Source organism: Pseudogymnoascus destructans (genome assembly GCF_001641265.1).
Source record: "Pseudogymnoascus destructans isolate 20631-21 unplaced genomic scaffold scaffold_6, whole genome shotgun sequence".
Lineage (NCBI taxonomy): Eukaryota > Fungi > Ascomycota > Leotiomycetes > Thelebolales > Thelebolaceae > Pseudogymnoascus > Pseudogymnoascus destructans.
In genome coordinates, this window is record NW_020167525.1 from 1,002,379 (window position 1) to 1,017,173 (window position 14,795).

Here is a 14,795-nt window from a genome sequence, read left to right on the forward strand (position 1 = left end):
CAACTCTTGAGCAGCTCTTTATTCAATGGATATCACGTTGTTCGGTCTCGTTCAATATAGTCGAAATCTCTGAATTCAGAAACCTCCTTGCATACCTTAATCCAGAGGTCAATAACTGGCTTCCAACAAGTCACAGTACAATACATAAATGGACAATGAGATGCTACGACAACGAACGAAACCAAGTGATAGCACGTGTACAGTCAGCACTTTCAAAGATTCACTTTACCGTGGATCTTTGGACTTCTCCGAACAAGCTTCCTCTAGTTGGCATTATTGGCCACTATATTGCAGAGAACGGAGATCTTTGTCAATCAGTGCTTGGCTTACGAGAGATCCATGGAAGGCATACAGGAGAGAATCAAGCCCTCATAATTGTGAAGGTAATTGCAGAGTTTGGAATTGCTTCAAAACTAGGTACTTTATGATGGATAACGCAACTAATAATGATACTATGATTGCAACTCTTTCGGCCCTGCTACTTAATGAGTATAACATTGAATATAACGCTATACATCATCGGCTTCGTTGCAATGGCCATATTATCAATCTTGTTGCCCAGGCTTTCCTCTTTGGATATGATAACGAGGCATTCTCTTCTGAAAGCAACCCTGGTATATACACTACTCCTACCGAGTTAGAAATGGATCTGTGGCGTCAAAAGGGTCCTCTTGGCAAGCTTCATAATATCGTTGTATTCATTCAACGTAGTCCCCAGAGAGAAGAGACCTTTTTACAGTTAAGCCATGGCAGGCGTCTTATTAGAGATCAACAGACTCGCTGGAACTCTTGGTTTGCAATGATCGATCGCGCGATCCAGGCTGATATCAGGATTGCAATTGACCTTTATTGCTTTCAATACAAAGCTGACATTCAGTTGGATACGCTAGCACCTGAAGAGTGGACCAAGCTTGAGCATATCCACGAGGTCCTACAGGCTTTTCAAGAGGCAACCCTTGCAACAGAAGGGCGACAGGCTACACTTGAAAGAGTCTTGCCTACAATGGATTACCTCTTAGATCACCTTGAGCAGCAGAAAATCAAGTACATTGATGATGCATTTATGGCGCCAATGATAAACTTGGGTTGGGCCAAATTGAATCAATATTATACCCTGACAGAGAGGTCAGCTGTATATACCGCTGCAATGGTATTAATACCATCACAGAAGTGGACCTATTTTGATGCCCATTGGCCACTTGAATGGGTTATAGCAGCAAAAGAGGCAGTGCAAGATCTTTGGAAGAGCCAATACAAAGCGGCAGAGCTTCCATTTCTTACTACCATTGAACAAGCCACAAAACCCAAGACGGGCCTTCAGAAGTGGAAGAACAACAAGCACCTACTATAGACGAATACATACGATATTGTGACGCTGCCTGCACACCTATTGTAGACCCAAGAGCATGGTGGTTAGAGCAAAAGACAACCTACCCTGCACTCGCAGTTATGGCATTAGATATTCTATCAATACCAGCAATGGAGGCTGAACCAGAGCGCCTATTCTCTAGTGCAAAGGCTACAATGACAGATAAGAGAAACCAGATGAAAGCGGAGACATTAGAAGCCTTAGAGTCATTAAAGTCGTGGTTGGGAGGTCATTCCACAGCATGGTTGGATAGTTGGTAGGCGACAGCTAGATAGTGATAGTAAAGCCCATCTAATACTATCAGTATATTGCAATAGCTTCAATATTGCAATACTAATATTGCAATATATTGTTGCAGTGCAATAGTCGGAATTCAAATATTGTTGCAGTGCAATAGTAGATTTTATTTGCAATATATTGCAATATCACACTACTGGCAACACTGGGCTCTAAGGGCCGACAGAAGCGTTGTGGCTTATGTGGTATTATGGGCCATAATTCCCGTACGTGCAAGAGGCACGAGGATTCAATTACAGTTGAATAAGGGTTATTATATAGGGTGGTGGTGATAGTTGTTGTAATACTTAGATTTTGGTGATTTTGTAGGCCACTCGCCCGTGTAGGCCACTCGTACGTGAAATACGTTATACATGTACGTTAACTAATGGATTATCATTATCATTATCTTCTTGTTGTTGTTTTAGGCTGTGTACATTAAATAGTAACAGTCCTTTCCTTATTTTTAATAATAGGGTTAAGTTCTTTAATAAGAAGACCTTCTTTAAAAATATAAGGTTGACTTTATATTCTATAGCATTCTATATTTCCGCTTTTTGTTTATATTCGAATTGCTAACCCTGGGGAAAAGTAGAAGAGCTGCTGCTTAAAAGAACCTAGCTAGGAAGCAGTCCGATCCTCCTGCCTGTACTTGGCATCATCGTGCAACTCAGCCTTAGCCTCTTTGCGCTCTAGCTGCCCCTAATCCTCTTGATGCCATGCCGCTCCTCATAGATCTCCTCCCACCGCAGCTCCTCTACCCACTCCGGATCCCTCTCCGACTGCAGTAAGTCGTTCTGCTCATTCGCCACCCACGTCTCGGCCACATTATGCTCCTCGCGATCTCGGTCGTCAATCTTACGAAGCGCGAGCGGTAGCGTCTTGTTCCGCAAAAACTCCATGAAGCGGTTCTGGCAAGAGAACATGGCCTTCTGCAACAGGCACGAGCGGTAACGCTCGTTTTGACGGCGGTCTATGTTATCTTTCACGTAGGCGTCTAGGCTGGTAGACGAGCTCCGGTCATACGTGGGCGAGGTGATGTGCTCAGCGAGATTCACAGCGTCGAGGAGAGCGCAATTTGCCCCCCTACTTAGGATGTTGCTCATGTTGAAGACGGCATCGCCGAGGAGGGTGACGTTCTGTGAGACCCAGGGGTGCACGACATCGCATTTGCGGACCAGAAACACATGTGCTGTGTCTATGCACGCCATTTGGGCGAGCATGGCGAAGCGTGGGTGGATGCCGGTTTTAGAGGTGCGCGAGATGACCTCAGCCTTGAGTTCTGCGGGACGGAGGTTATTAGGGGCGCAGCGGCGGTTGTCGAAATTTGAGACTGGGGAACCTCCGCCGAACATAATGAAGGACTCGTCGGGCTCAATGGTGGAAGATGTGTAGCGCGTTGCATAAGGGATGAGGGGATTCTGCCAACTAGCAAGCATGATGTATTCGTTGTGAGGGCAGAAGGTTTAGTTAGAGTCAGCTTTATGCTCATGTAAATAAGAGGAGGCATAGGGGATTCACCATTGATCTGACAGGGGACCCTAACAACCCCATGGATTCTTCTGTGAGGGGAATCTTGAAGTAAATAATTGCCATACCCACGTCCTTAATACCAGCGTTAGGCATGAATTGTTTCTTGACATTCGAGTCAGAGCCGTCCGCGCCTACGATGAGGTCGCAGTCATCAGCAGTTCCATTACTAAAATATACTCTTACTCCCCCCTTCGGCAGAAGCTCATAGCGCTCAAAGGCGTGGCGTACCCTAAGAATTGGCTTTGCCTGGTGCAGAAGAGCTTCCTTTAGCTGCCACCTCGAAACTGCAAACTGGTCCTTCATGGGGTTTGAGTCCCAAACAAACATCTTGTCGCCATTTCCCTTAAAAAATTCAACCTTCTCGCCCCCCTCAGGCGCCTCTCCAATGCTAAGTGCAAGGTGTGCCCAGACCTCTTTAGTTAGCTTACGCTTTAGCATCGCCAGCGTCGAACCCGTGAGCATCACGCAATACCCGATGTGATCGTTGACGCCGTCACTACGTTCGTAGCATGTAACGTGGGTCCCTGGCGCCGACATGAGCAACTGAGCGAGAGCGAGGCCGCCAATGTCAGCGCCGATGATGATGATCTTTAACGGCTTGACATCGTTCGATGTCCTGTCAGGCATACTAGATTCAGGAACTGCATGATCGGGAATCGGCTTGGAATGCTGATGTAAAAAAACTTCTAGACCCTTCTTTACGTGTTGCATAAGGATCACGTTGTCGTATTGCCGTCGTACTGTCGTCGTCTTGTCGTTGTTTGTTGCGATTGTCTAATAATCGGCCGAGCTAAAGTTTAAACTAAGATCTAATGGTCTCATAGAAGGACAGAGGTGGCATATACATATCACCGCTGTCCTTCTATGAGTCCATTAGATCTTAGTTTAAACTCTAGCTCGGCCGATTATTAGACAATCGCCACAAACAACGACATACCCATCTAGTTGATCAAGCGTTTTGGAATCGTGGTTTATGCCCAAGACCCAAAGGTGGCAAAAGGTCTGCAATTAAAGACGAATATCAAATATCCTATGTATTTAACATTACAATAATTTAGGATCATCACTTAGTAGACTATCCAATACCCCTCACGGCTGTTGACCCCGTGTCGCCTCTTGGCTGCTTGCGCTGGCAATAATACAATCGCCTCACTGCACAACCCATCCCTCCCTGCCCGTCCGCTCTCCTGCACGTACAGTACTCTGCTAAAAGTATCTGTACAAACTTAAGTAACATCATCATCATTAGGAAATTTAGGACAACGGAGGTCATGGTACTATTGGTGAGGGAATCGCAGTGTTGATCAGAATATCTAAGAGCTTCCAATTACTTCATCCATCTAACTAACGTGACATACTTGCTCCCTCAAAAGTGTCGATTCAACGGTTATAGGGCGAAACGCAGTTGAAGAGGCGAAAAGAGAGTGGTGGATGAGTATATTGTAACCATGGTTCATTATATCGGCGCAACACCATCCATCTAGCTGTTCCCATAAAGCTCGGTACTAACGAGAGGGAGCTTTCTAACTCACGCGGAATCTCGATTTCACTCATATGTGCGTCAGCGCGCAAGTTCTATGCATTGGTCCTCCCCACTCGCTTCCCGTGTGGTGGCGACATGCGGGAAGTGACCATATTCCCTATATATCATTTGGCGTTGTGCGCTATTCGTTAATTATATATGAATTATCTTACACTTATCATAGCTACTATATCAGTCTTAAATCGAAAGGATTCACCGGAATGTCCAGTCTCGAAGCTCGCCGAACGCCGCTTAAGCCTACAGATAGGGCCAACCGAGCCGCCAAATTGCCAGGCTCGCAGGGCAAGAAGACAGCAGCGCACGATAATCCGCCGACGAAGAACGCCCAGATCCAAAACGCAGAGTCAAGAAACCAAGCCCGACATGAATATGAAACCGACAAAGACGTCGCCCCGCACGCCGATCCCGAACTCTTCCACGAGCTAGTCGAAGAGCCAGACCTTGTTTTCGCCGACGACATATATGCACTTGGCGTTACCCATGCCGGACAGCCCGACACCCCACCTACCTGGGTGAGGAAGACTGCCCGCACAGCGACTGGCAACGCAATCAGGCAATCCCACCAGGGTAAACGCCAGCTGAGGAACACCGATCCCAATGTCCACGCCGACCCCGCGCTCTTCCATGAGCTCGTAGAAGAACCTGACCTTGTCTTCGCTGAGGATATCGATGCTCTTGGTGTGACTCACGCTGGGACACCAGACGCCCCCCGATTGACAAGGAAGTCCCGTACAGCTACCAGCAACACGAGGCAGGCTAACCAGGCTAAGCGCTATATCAGGGTCAGACGCGCTCGTCCAAACGCCGACGATCTCTATTGGGATGACAACCTCATCCACGAAGTCGTCGAAGAGCCAGAGTATATCTTTGGTGAGGACATAGATGCACTTGGCGTTCCCCATGCAGGAGCACCCAACGGTCACCCATCAGGAAACAAGGCCTCTCGCTCAGTTGGCAACACTGCTAAACCGCCACACCAGCCAAGGCGCTACGTCAGGGTTAAACGCGCTGTTCCTCCTTCTGACGACCTACATTGGGATGCTGATGTTATGCACGAGGTGGTTGAGGAACCAGACTATATCTTTGGCGATGACATTAATGCCCTCGGTGTGAGGCACGCTGGAATCCCTGACCCGCCTCGTCATGCGAGGCGCACGCTTAGGGTTAAGCGGGTTGAACCTAGTGTTAGTGACCTTCACTGGGACGTCGACGTCATGCATGAGGTTGTTGAAGAGCCAGATGCTGTTTTCGGCGAGGACATCGATGCCCTTGGCGTCACCCACGCTGGGGTTCCGGATATCCCTCGATCGACAAAACCGACTGTGCGCAAGGTCACTAAGAATGTAACGAGGCCAGTCTACGGATCTAAGCACAGGCACAGGCGGCAGCATGCGGATCCAAGACTCTTCCACGAGCTAGTCGAAGAGCCTGATGCAATTTTTGGAGACGACATCGACGCCCTTGGTGTTACCCACGCAGGGGTTCCGGATGATTTTGCTAAAAAGGGGATTGAGATCAGTGTGGGTGGGGTTCGGCTTAATATGCAGGCGACAGAAAAAGAGACTTTGGTTACTATTAAATTTCCACAACAACGATGCAATTAGGGTAAGTAGGGATGGATGGATATTAAGATGGATGTCTGCATCTTTTATGTACTTTCTATCTTTAGTATAAAAACAGTTTCTATAGAACGTACATGTATAGAGCGAATCACCAGTAAGGAGGTGAGTCACGTGATGAATCATCCTGAAACCTAGGACGGATTAATGTAGTTTCGTACGAAAGTAAATGCCGTAGCCCAATAGAATTCAACAAGTTGGTTCGCGCTCGGGAAATCACACTTTACGTGGATGTATAGTAATGTGATTAGACGAATTCATCCGAGTCGCGTCGAGAATTCCGAACAGCTAATCGGTAAGAAAAGGGGCGTCCACCTAGCTTACACTCGAGGCCTTTTCAATACGCCCTCGATTCAGCCCAGTACGCCTTGAACTCAGCCCTTGAGTTCATTTAGTTAACACTCACTCGGCCCGTTATATATATAGGGGTATTCGTCCCTGTTTTCATAGAAATAGAGCACTTTTATTAAGCATTTTTTGAATTCCCGAACCTAGTATTATTCATAGGCCGTGGCATGCTACAACGATAGTGTTGTCGCAGGCAGCCGCATTGCATTGCAGATGGGAATCACCTATTACCAGCCTCATAGTGGCGTGGAGGAGCGCGGGTGGTCGTAGAGATACAGCCATTCTGACGCGCCTTGACGCGCTAAAGGGTGCTTAAACGGGGATGGGGAATGCTTATAACTCCTTCTGGTTCCCTCCTTCGGGGAAGGGTGTTTATGGGAGGTTACTGTATATCAAGCCAGACCACAGTGAGAGTTGCTGTGTAGTTATGTAAACTGTCGACATGACACGTAGCGGAACGAGTAAGTTGTCACAGAATCAAACCACCCACCTTCTTTTTACTTTGCTAACTAGGGGGTCAATGTAACGGGTGCCGACCGTTACAGTGCTTTGAGATTAAATATCCGCGTTCTAACGATGATGGACGGTTACGCTCGCGCTACATCCTACTGAGCCAAAAAGACTACAGTATTTCGGCTCGCCCAGAATACACGTAACACGCTTTATATACCACATGTGCTATAATGGCGGCACCCTGTTACATATGACTAGAAAAGTTGAAAAATCTCAAAGGAACCCTACAAATGGGTAATGAAGAAAGAGCAAGGAAACCACACAAATGAAATGACATAGAAAAGGAGCCTCGTGGATTGCCGCCACTCGTTAAGGGATACGTGCGTGCATTATCTATATTTTTTTAGGCCCTTCTATATCTTTAGCATGCTTTGCTAATAGCCTATATTCTCTTGATTATATTTAAGGCTATTAATAATCTTCCTTATTTTTCGCTATGCAAGTACTGTACGTTACTCGGTGTTCCACCCACTCGCTTCGCTCGTAGGTGGCGACAGCGATCTGTGCACGCGACAGCGATATGTGCATGTACACCGCCACTTTGATACATAGATGAAATAATAATATTTGTCGTAACAACAACCCTCTACGATGCCTTTGAATAGCGATCCAAGTCGAGCTGACCGTCTTATTAAGGCCCGGCAGTTCTACTTGAAACAACCAGATACTTATACAATTACTTGGGTTGCCCCCAAGTTTAATGTCAATTGTGAGACACTCCGACGACACATTACTACCCCTCCCCTTCCCCGCGGGGGTCAAAACCGAGTTTTATCTCAAGCACAAGATACTGCAGTTTGTCAATTTATATATGACCAACTTAAGGTGGGGTCCCTGCAAACCGATCAATGGTTTTACGGGCTGTTGCGGACTTTTTCCTTACATATAACGCACTTATTACAAAACACAACATTAAGCCATATAACTTATCGAATGTTGACAAGACCGGCTACATGATTGGATGTTATAAATCTACAGCTGTTATTGTGCCGATTGGCGTAAAGCAATGTTGATAATCCTAAGAATCGGCTCTCTGTTACTGTAATTGAAGGAGTAAATGCAGAAGCCATTATCACGGGGAAACTTCACATGGACTCATAGTATAATGATAACCTTGAGCCAAATGCTCTTGTTATCGTTAATGAGAGTGGGTATTCAAACGACGACATTGCAATTCAATACCTCATGCATTTTATTCAACTATCTGCAGAGCTTAATGGCACCAGACGACACCTGCCTCCTATTACTTGCCGGCCATGACTCTCATAAAACGGAGCGCTTTCTCACATTAGCAGAAGAGCATAACGTTGTTATTTGCTGCCTTCCTGCTCATACTATGCATCTACTACCTCTTGATGTAGCAGTTTTTAAGCAGTGCAAACACTTCCATCAAAAGGCACTTGATCAAGCAGTACGTAGCTATTACTATGAGTATAAGCTACGTACGTTCCTTTCCGACCTTCCACAAATCCGACGGCAATCCTTAACTGTCCAGACAATTCAATTAGGTTGGAGAAATGCACGACTATATCCATATAATCCTCCACTAGTAATTGATAAAATACAAGAGACCTGGAATCAAACACCAGACTACGAGCCATTTGCTTCGTACGACCGTATCTCAACTCCAAAAACTAGTGTGCAAACTATACAGGCAGTTAAATATTGGCAGAAGAGAGTAGAGGCAGCTTTCTCATCACCGTTAAGAGAAGGGTTTCAATCATTTGCACATGGAACTACAGTTGTTTTACATCGGGCTGAGCTCTATAAGACCGAGCTTGACATTGTTACCTTACCGTTAGCAGAGCAGAAAACAGCAAAGGCAAGGGCACGGAAATCGCTACAGAAGGGGGGGCAGTATATGCATCAGACGCCCGACTGTTACGTGAGGAGAAGGAAGCAAAATTACAAGCAAAATAACAAGCAAAATAACAAGCAAAATAACAAGCAAAATAACAAGCAAAATAACAAGCAAAATAACAAGCAAAATAACAAGCATGTTCCAAGGAAATGGCTGCCAGCACTTGGCAGTAGCAGCACTGTGATGCACGGTACGTACTCAACCACCACGTCTCCTGAATCCACCCTGTGGCTGGTGGATATTCTATAGCATTTCATTGACCTTATGCCTTTTTACATATACACTCCTCCTATCAATACATATATACAATAGCTTCCACGCATCCACCCTACCACAGCACCTCCGCGCTGACCTGGGCCTGCTCTCCCACTCCCGCCTTTGCAAGACGCTCCAGCGCCTCCCCTTCCAGTATCTGTGAATGCCACGCGCGCACAAACCGTCGCGCCTCAGCACTATCCTTGAACTTGACAATAAACCTCGGCGGTCCCCTGAACCCCTTTCCCTTCTTCTGCTCCCGCTGCCTCTCCCCACCCTCATTATCCCATCCCTCCTCCTCATCCCCCTCTTCCTCCCGTTGCGCAACCTTAGGATCGCTCTTCGACCCTAATAACACAATATCCTCCTTTCCCCCCTCCAGCCTCCACTGCAAATTTCTCTCCTTCCCATCCAACCCAATCGCCAGCCCAAGCTCGAACGCATTCATCTTCCCCCGATCCAAGCCCACCAACACCAGATTCCCCCCCTGCCGACCCGCCTCCGGCGTAATAAGTGGATGATACCCCCCCGTCTCGATCATCCGCGCCACCGCCGGCCGATACGGTTTCTTCACCACCTTACTAAATAACAACTTCTGGCTGCTCGGCACAATGGTAAACGCGCTCACGAGCGCAGCCACATCCTCCCCATCCACTAGCACCCCCGGCACCGGCGCCATCCGACTCGTCGCGCACGTCGGCGTCCATTTGCGGCTCAGATTATGTAGTCGCGCGATATTGTCCTTATACGCCTGCGCTGCTGCGGCGGTTGAGAAGAGGACGAAGTAGTGGGATTGTCGCGCTAGCGTCGTCGGGTCGCGGCCAGGGATTACGCGCTGGATGCCAGAGGTCCAGCCTTCGATGTGGAAGCCGCGCGGGGAGAGGCGGATGAAGTCGCTCAGGGCGAGGTGGCGGGAGGTGCTGGAGATGACGAGGACGGTGGCGGCGAGGCGTTGGCGGAGGGTGTGCGGGTCGAGAGAAAGGGAGGTGGGAGGTTGGTGGTCGGGGTGGAGGAAGGGGCGGTCGGGTTTGGGGGTATTGAGGGGCTTCCAGGAGGTGGATGGGGGGAGGCCGAGGGTGCTTGGGTCAAGCTTGGGGAGGTCGTCTGTGAAGGATTTGGGGGTGGTGTCGTTTGTAGCTGGGAGAGCTTCTTTGTACTCTGGGAAGAGCTCTTCGAGGATGGTATTCGGTTTTTCGTTTGCTCGTAGGGTTTTGGGGGTAGGGGTAGGTCCATTCGTCGTCTGGGGATCGGGTGCTGAGGAATCGACCAGGCTTGCATCTCTCAAGGCACTTCCAAGCTCCTTGAGTTCAGCTCCTATCCCATCTCCGCCAGGCACTCCCTCCTTTCTCCGGAATTTAGGCGGTGGCCGTCGTGAAAGCCTCTGCGCCCCATCGCGCACCCTTCCACCCTCTCTGTGTATAACCCCATCTCCATGCGCCCCACTGCCCAATGAGCCCTCTCCCGTCTGCGACAAATCAACGCGTCGTATGTTCGGAGGATTCGACTGGCCGTCAGTGCTATAACACTGCAGCCGCGCCGCGGCCAGGAACCGCCGAGCGGCCCATGTCGGTGACAGGCATTGCGAGTGTCGCGGCCGAGTCAGTAGCATTAGCTTCGCCCAGCTAGCAGGTGGTGACTGCGATTCGACCGGTCACAGAGCGTGGTGCGTCAAGTCGAGTCGTCGTAGTTCGTTAAGCAGGGTGGTAGGTGGATGTTGAGCTTCGAGTGTTCTCGGCGATAAGCGTCGATAGGAAGTGCACTACAAAAAAATTGGCGAATGAGAATTCCGCAGCGACAACGCCTTTCTCAAGCACAACTCCACGCCTAGAGAGCTTCAGAAAAACAGAGAAAAATAGACAAAGACATCTCTGATACAATGGCCGACCTCCGGAATGCGCAGCGATGCACCGAGGTCAAGATCCGCACGCTGCCAAACGTAGAACGCTCAGATCGGAAAGATGTGTCACGTGTCTTCCTCTCCATGGACACCCTCCTCGAGCTGAGGCTGGAGGCAGGACAGCCGTGCTCGGTGTGGAAGGTTGAGGATGCGGGTTCTCGACGGGAGGCTATTGCGTGGCCGAGCGCGCAGAAGATAAATCGGAATGTGATGCAGATGTTTAAGAGCTTTCAGGATCACTGCGGGTTCCGGCTGGAGGATCGGATTGCTGTTGCGGCTGCTGGACCGCTTGTTACGGCGGATTTTGTGGTTTTGAGGGATGTGAGCGGAGGTACGGCGCTGGAGGAGAAGGATAGAGCTCATTGGGAGTGGTATTTGGAGGATAAACTCGGTATGTATAGTTCTGTACTCTATTACCCTCTTGCTAATATGATACAGTCCGCGCCGAATCAATCTTCACAGACATGTTATATGAAATCACCCTCAAAGGCCGGCGCTCCTTCATCGTCGAGTCCTTCCTCCTCTCCGGACGCCCCCTCCCCAACAAAATTGCCCACTTCTCACCCACCTCCCGCGTCCAAATCATCGACGAGCAAGCCGCCGCCCTCGAGCGCCCCACCACCGGTCCCCGCCCTACCCTGCACGTCTCAGGAATCGCAGGCATCGACTCCGCCTTGCAGAAACTCAACGACGTCCTTGCCGACTTCTCTGACGTCGCTAAGACCTCCCCAGCCTGGGGCAGGCGCGCCTGCGGCGTCCTCCTCCATGGCGCCCATGGAAGCGGTAAGACGCTCCTCCTCGAGCGCGTCGCTGCCACTGGCTGGGGACGCGTCTTCCGCATCGATGCAGATGCTAAGACGCAGGCTATCCGCGAGGTTTTTAAGGATGCTCGCCTCACCGCCCCAAGCATAATCCTCCTCGACGACCTGGAGGCGGTCGCTGCCGCTGACCCTTCTAAGCCTGCCCTCACTGCTCTACTTAGTGACGAGATGGCCCGTCTTAGTGCCGATGCTGTGCAGGTCGTCGTTCTTGCCGCGGCGGCATCTGCATCTGCTGTACCGCTCCCGTTGCGCAAGCGCGGGAGATTCACAACGGATATCCTCCTCCCTATCCCCGATGCTGACGCACGGAAACAAATCCTGCGTTCTCTCGGGCCGAAGGAGGAGGAGGAAGTCAAGCTCCTAGACCGTCTTGCCGAGCGTACCCACGCATATACAGCTGAGGACCTAGCCCTCCTACTCGACCGCGCGTGCTTCCTCGCACGACACCGTCAACGCGGTGACTCCGCCTCAACCACCCCCGCCACCCCTCCCGGGCAGCCCGAGCTGCCAACCACCGAAACCAGCACACCCGCCGCCCCACTAGACACCCCAACTCCCGCGTCAACCACCCCACCCACCCCGTCCCTCACCCAACCCGACCTCGACCTCGCCCTCCTCTCCGTCCGTCCAACAGCCATGCACGACATCACCCTCCGCCCCCCAAAGGTGCACTGGTCCGACATCGGCGGCCAGCACGCGCTCAAACGCGCCCTCCGCCGCGCCGTCGAGACGCCCCTCCGTCACCCTGCGCTTCTCGCGCGTCTCGGCGCGGCTCCAAAGAAAGGACTCCTCCTGTACGGACCGCCGGGGTGCAGTAAGACGCTCTCAGCGGCCGCGGTGGCTACGGAGGCGGGATTCAATTTTTTCGCTGTCAAAGGTGCGGAGCTGCTGAATATGTATGTTGGGGAGTCTGAGAGGGCAGTTCGGGAAGTGTTTGCGCGTGCTAGGGGTGCGGCGCCGAGTATTGTGTTTTTCGACGAGGTGGAGGCGATTGGAGGGAAGAGGGAAGGGAGGGGTGGAGGGGGCGTGAATGTGTTGACTACATTGTTGAATGAGATGGATGGGATTGAGACCTTAAAAGGGGTGATGGTGTTAGCCGCGACGAATAAGCCAGAGGCGTTAGACGTGGCGCTGTTGCGGCCGGGCAGGTTCGATGAGTTGCTCTATGTGGCGCCGCCGGATTTAGAGGGACGGGTGGAGATTCTGGAGGGGAGGAGGAGGAAGATGGATTGGGAGGGGGATGTGGAGGTTGGGTGGCTGGCGGAGAGGTGTGAGGGGTATAGTGGTGCGGAGATTGTAGGGATCTGTCAGGCGGCGTGTGATTGTGTGATTGATCGCGTGCTGGAGACGGGGGATATGGGGGCGAAGGTTGGGAGGGGGGATTTTAAGGTCGCGATGGGGAGGGTTAAGAGGCAGATTACGGAGGAGATGGTGGAGGGGTATCGGAGGTGGGCGAAGGGGGTGGGGAATGGGGTGGAGGCTGAGTGAGAGGGAGGTAAGGAGTTAGGTTTTGGTGCATTGGCAGTAAAAGGATAGAAGTCACGAATCTAGATTGGGTCTGAAAATACAAATCGGGGCAATAGAGAATGATAGAGGCGAGTGTCATCTATAGCAAAAGTGCCAGCCTAATTCACGGCCCAACATCACACTATTCGCAACCAACAAACATCCATGAGTAAGGTAAGATGTCTAGATCAATACCATCCTCAATGTTTGCCGTCCCAAATTCCCGTCCTCACAGGCATATCTCCCCCCTTCGCCCGCCACCCAATCCATCTATTCCCAATATCACAATCGCAGCGAGCGGTCACCAATGCACAAACGACTCGTACAGCACTGCCAAAACGCTCCTCGGACTTAGTAGCCCAGGCCAACGAGGTAGTCGGCGAGGTTCTCGACGGTCTGGGCCGCGTTGCCCGCAACGACATTATCGCCGTAATGCGAGACGATGATAGCCTGTGTGGTCTTGGCGATCACGATACCGTCCTTGCCCTATACGACGTTGTCAGACTTTGCCCAAACCAACAGCTCCTAGCCTGCATACAGAGCGCTGTAAACGGGGGGGATCCAAGGCTTACCTTGCGGCCGTAGATACTCCGTCCCTCAACCTTGAACACGACGAACCTCTCCCCCGCAACGTGAAGACCCTCTGTCCACAGCTTGTCTGCTGCCGCGCCGCCCGCTAGTGCCGCAACGATGTTCTGCATCTCCTCTGGCTTAACCTGCTGGGAATCAGCACCGTCATCGTATCTGGACCCCCGTCCCGCCAGCATCGACAGATAAACCCCCGACACGTGGTGGAGGTGTACGCACCTCGAAGCCCTCGGTCTTGGCCCAGACGCTGTCGCCTGCAGCGCTGATCAAGGCGGCCTTGTCTGCGTGGCCGGAGCCCACCAAGCTATTCCCCCATCAGCATGTATTCCAACTCGACACCGTAGTCCCATCGTGTCGCCGCCGGTGCATTTTGTAGGCCCCTTCGTTCATTGTCTCACTGTATATGGATCGGGGATGGGTAATGTACCTGGTGTCAACATATGCTATCCAACCCGTTAGCAACCGTCACTCACCGCGGGGTACACCCCCCCGCGCCTCCCACTCCCCCTCCATCGAACGGGGATCCAACATACCTTGCCACGACATCTTGGAATCGCTAACACTGTAGGGAGCTGTGAGGATGTAAAAAAAAACAGCGTTATTGGGAAGTGTTTTTGGGATACAAAAGTTGCAAAAGTGCGAATGTTGAGACGGAGGGGGGAGCAG

At 50.8% G+C, this 14,795-nt stretch overlaps 5 protein-coding genes across 5 annotated transcripts; 2 read left to right on the top strand and 3 right to left on the bottom strand.

Moving 5' to 3' along the window:
* Nucleotides 1–2,337: 2,337 nt before the first annotated feature.
* On the bottom strand, nucleotides 2,338–3,805 carry VC83_03470 (uncharacterized protein; the record flags this gene model as incomplete). Its single annotated transcript, XM_024467116.1, has 2 exons — nucleotides 2,338–3,066; nucleotides 3,167–3,805. The coding sequence occupies 2 exons, from the start codon at nucleotides 3,803–3,805 to the stop codon at nucleotides 2,338–2,340; spliced, it is 1,368 nt and encodes a 455-aa protein (XP_024325655.1).
* Nucleotides 3,806–4,193: 388 nt separating this feature from the next.
* On the top strand, nucleotides 4,194–6,325 carry VC83_03471 (uncharacterized protein; the record flags this gene model as incomplete). Its single annotated transcript, XM_024467117.1, has 1 exon — nucleotides 4,194–6,325. Exon 1 carries the CDS (start codon nucleotides 4,733–4,735, stop codon nucleotides 6,323–6,325), a length of 1,593 nt encoding a protein of 530 aa, XP_024325654.1. The 5' UTR covers nucleotides 4,194–4,732.
* A 2,995-nt stretch (nucleotides 6,326–9,320) lies between these two features.
* Nucleotides 9,321–11,156, bottom strand: VC83_03472 (uncharacterized protein). The gene has a single exon (XM_024467118.1). It carries the CDS (start codon nucleotides 10,924–10,926, stop codon nucleotides 9,391–9,393), a length of 1,536 nt encoding a protein of 511 aa, XP_024325657.1. The 5' UTR covers nucleotides 10,927–11,156; the 3' UTR covers nucleotides 9,321–9,390.
* On the top strand, nucleotides 11,157–13,523 carry AFG2 (AAA+-type ATPase; the record flags this gene model as incomplete). Its single annotated transcript, XM_024467119.1, has 2 exons — nucleotides 11,157–11,605; nucleotides 11,653–13,523. The coding sequence occupies exons 1-2, from the start codon at nucleotides 11,194–11,196 to the stop codon at nucleotides 13,521–13,523; spliced, it is 2,283 nt and encodes a 760-aa protein (XP_024325656.1). The 5' UTR covers nucleotides 11,157–11,193.
* Nucleotides 13,524–13,554: 31 nt separating this feature from the next.
* On the bottom strand, nucleotides 13,555–14,786 carry PFY1 (profilin, required for normal timing of actin polymerization in response to thermal stress). The gene is made up of 5 exons (XM_024467120.1): nucleotides 14,663–14,786; nucleotides 14,557–14,572; nucleotides 14,349–14,433; nucleotides 14,114–14,257; nucleotides 13,555–14,027 (listed from the first exon to the last, which is right to left on the bottom strand). The coding sequence occupies exons 1-5, from the start codon at nucleotides 14,673–14,675 to the stop codon at nucleotides 13,893–13,895; spliced, it is 393 nt and encodes a 130-aa protein (XP_024325659.1). The 5' UTR covers nucleotides 14,676–14,786; the 3' UTR covers nucleotides 13,555–13,892.
* Between the last annotated feature and the right edge of the window lie 9 nt (nucleotides 14,787–14,795).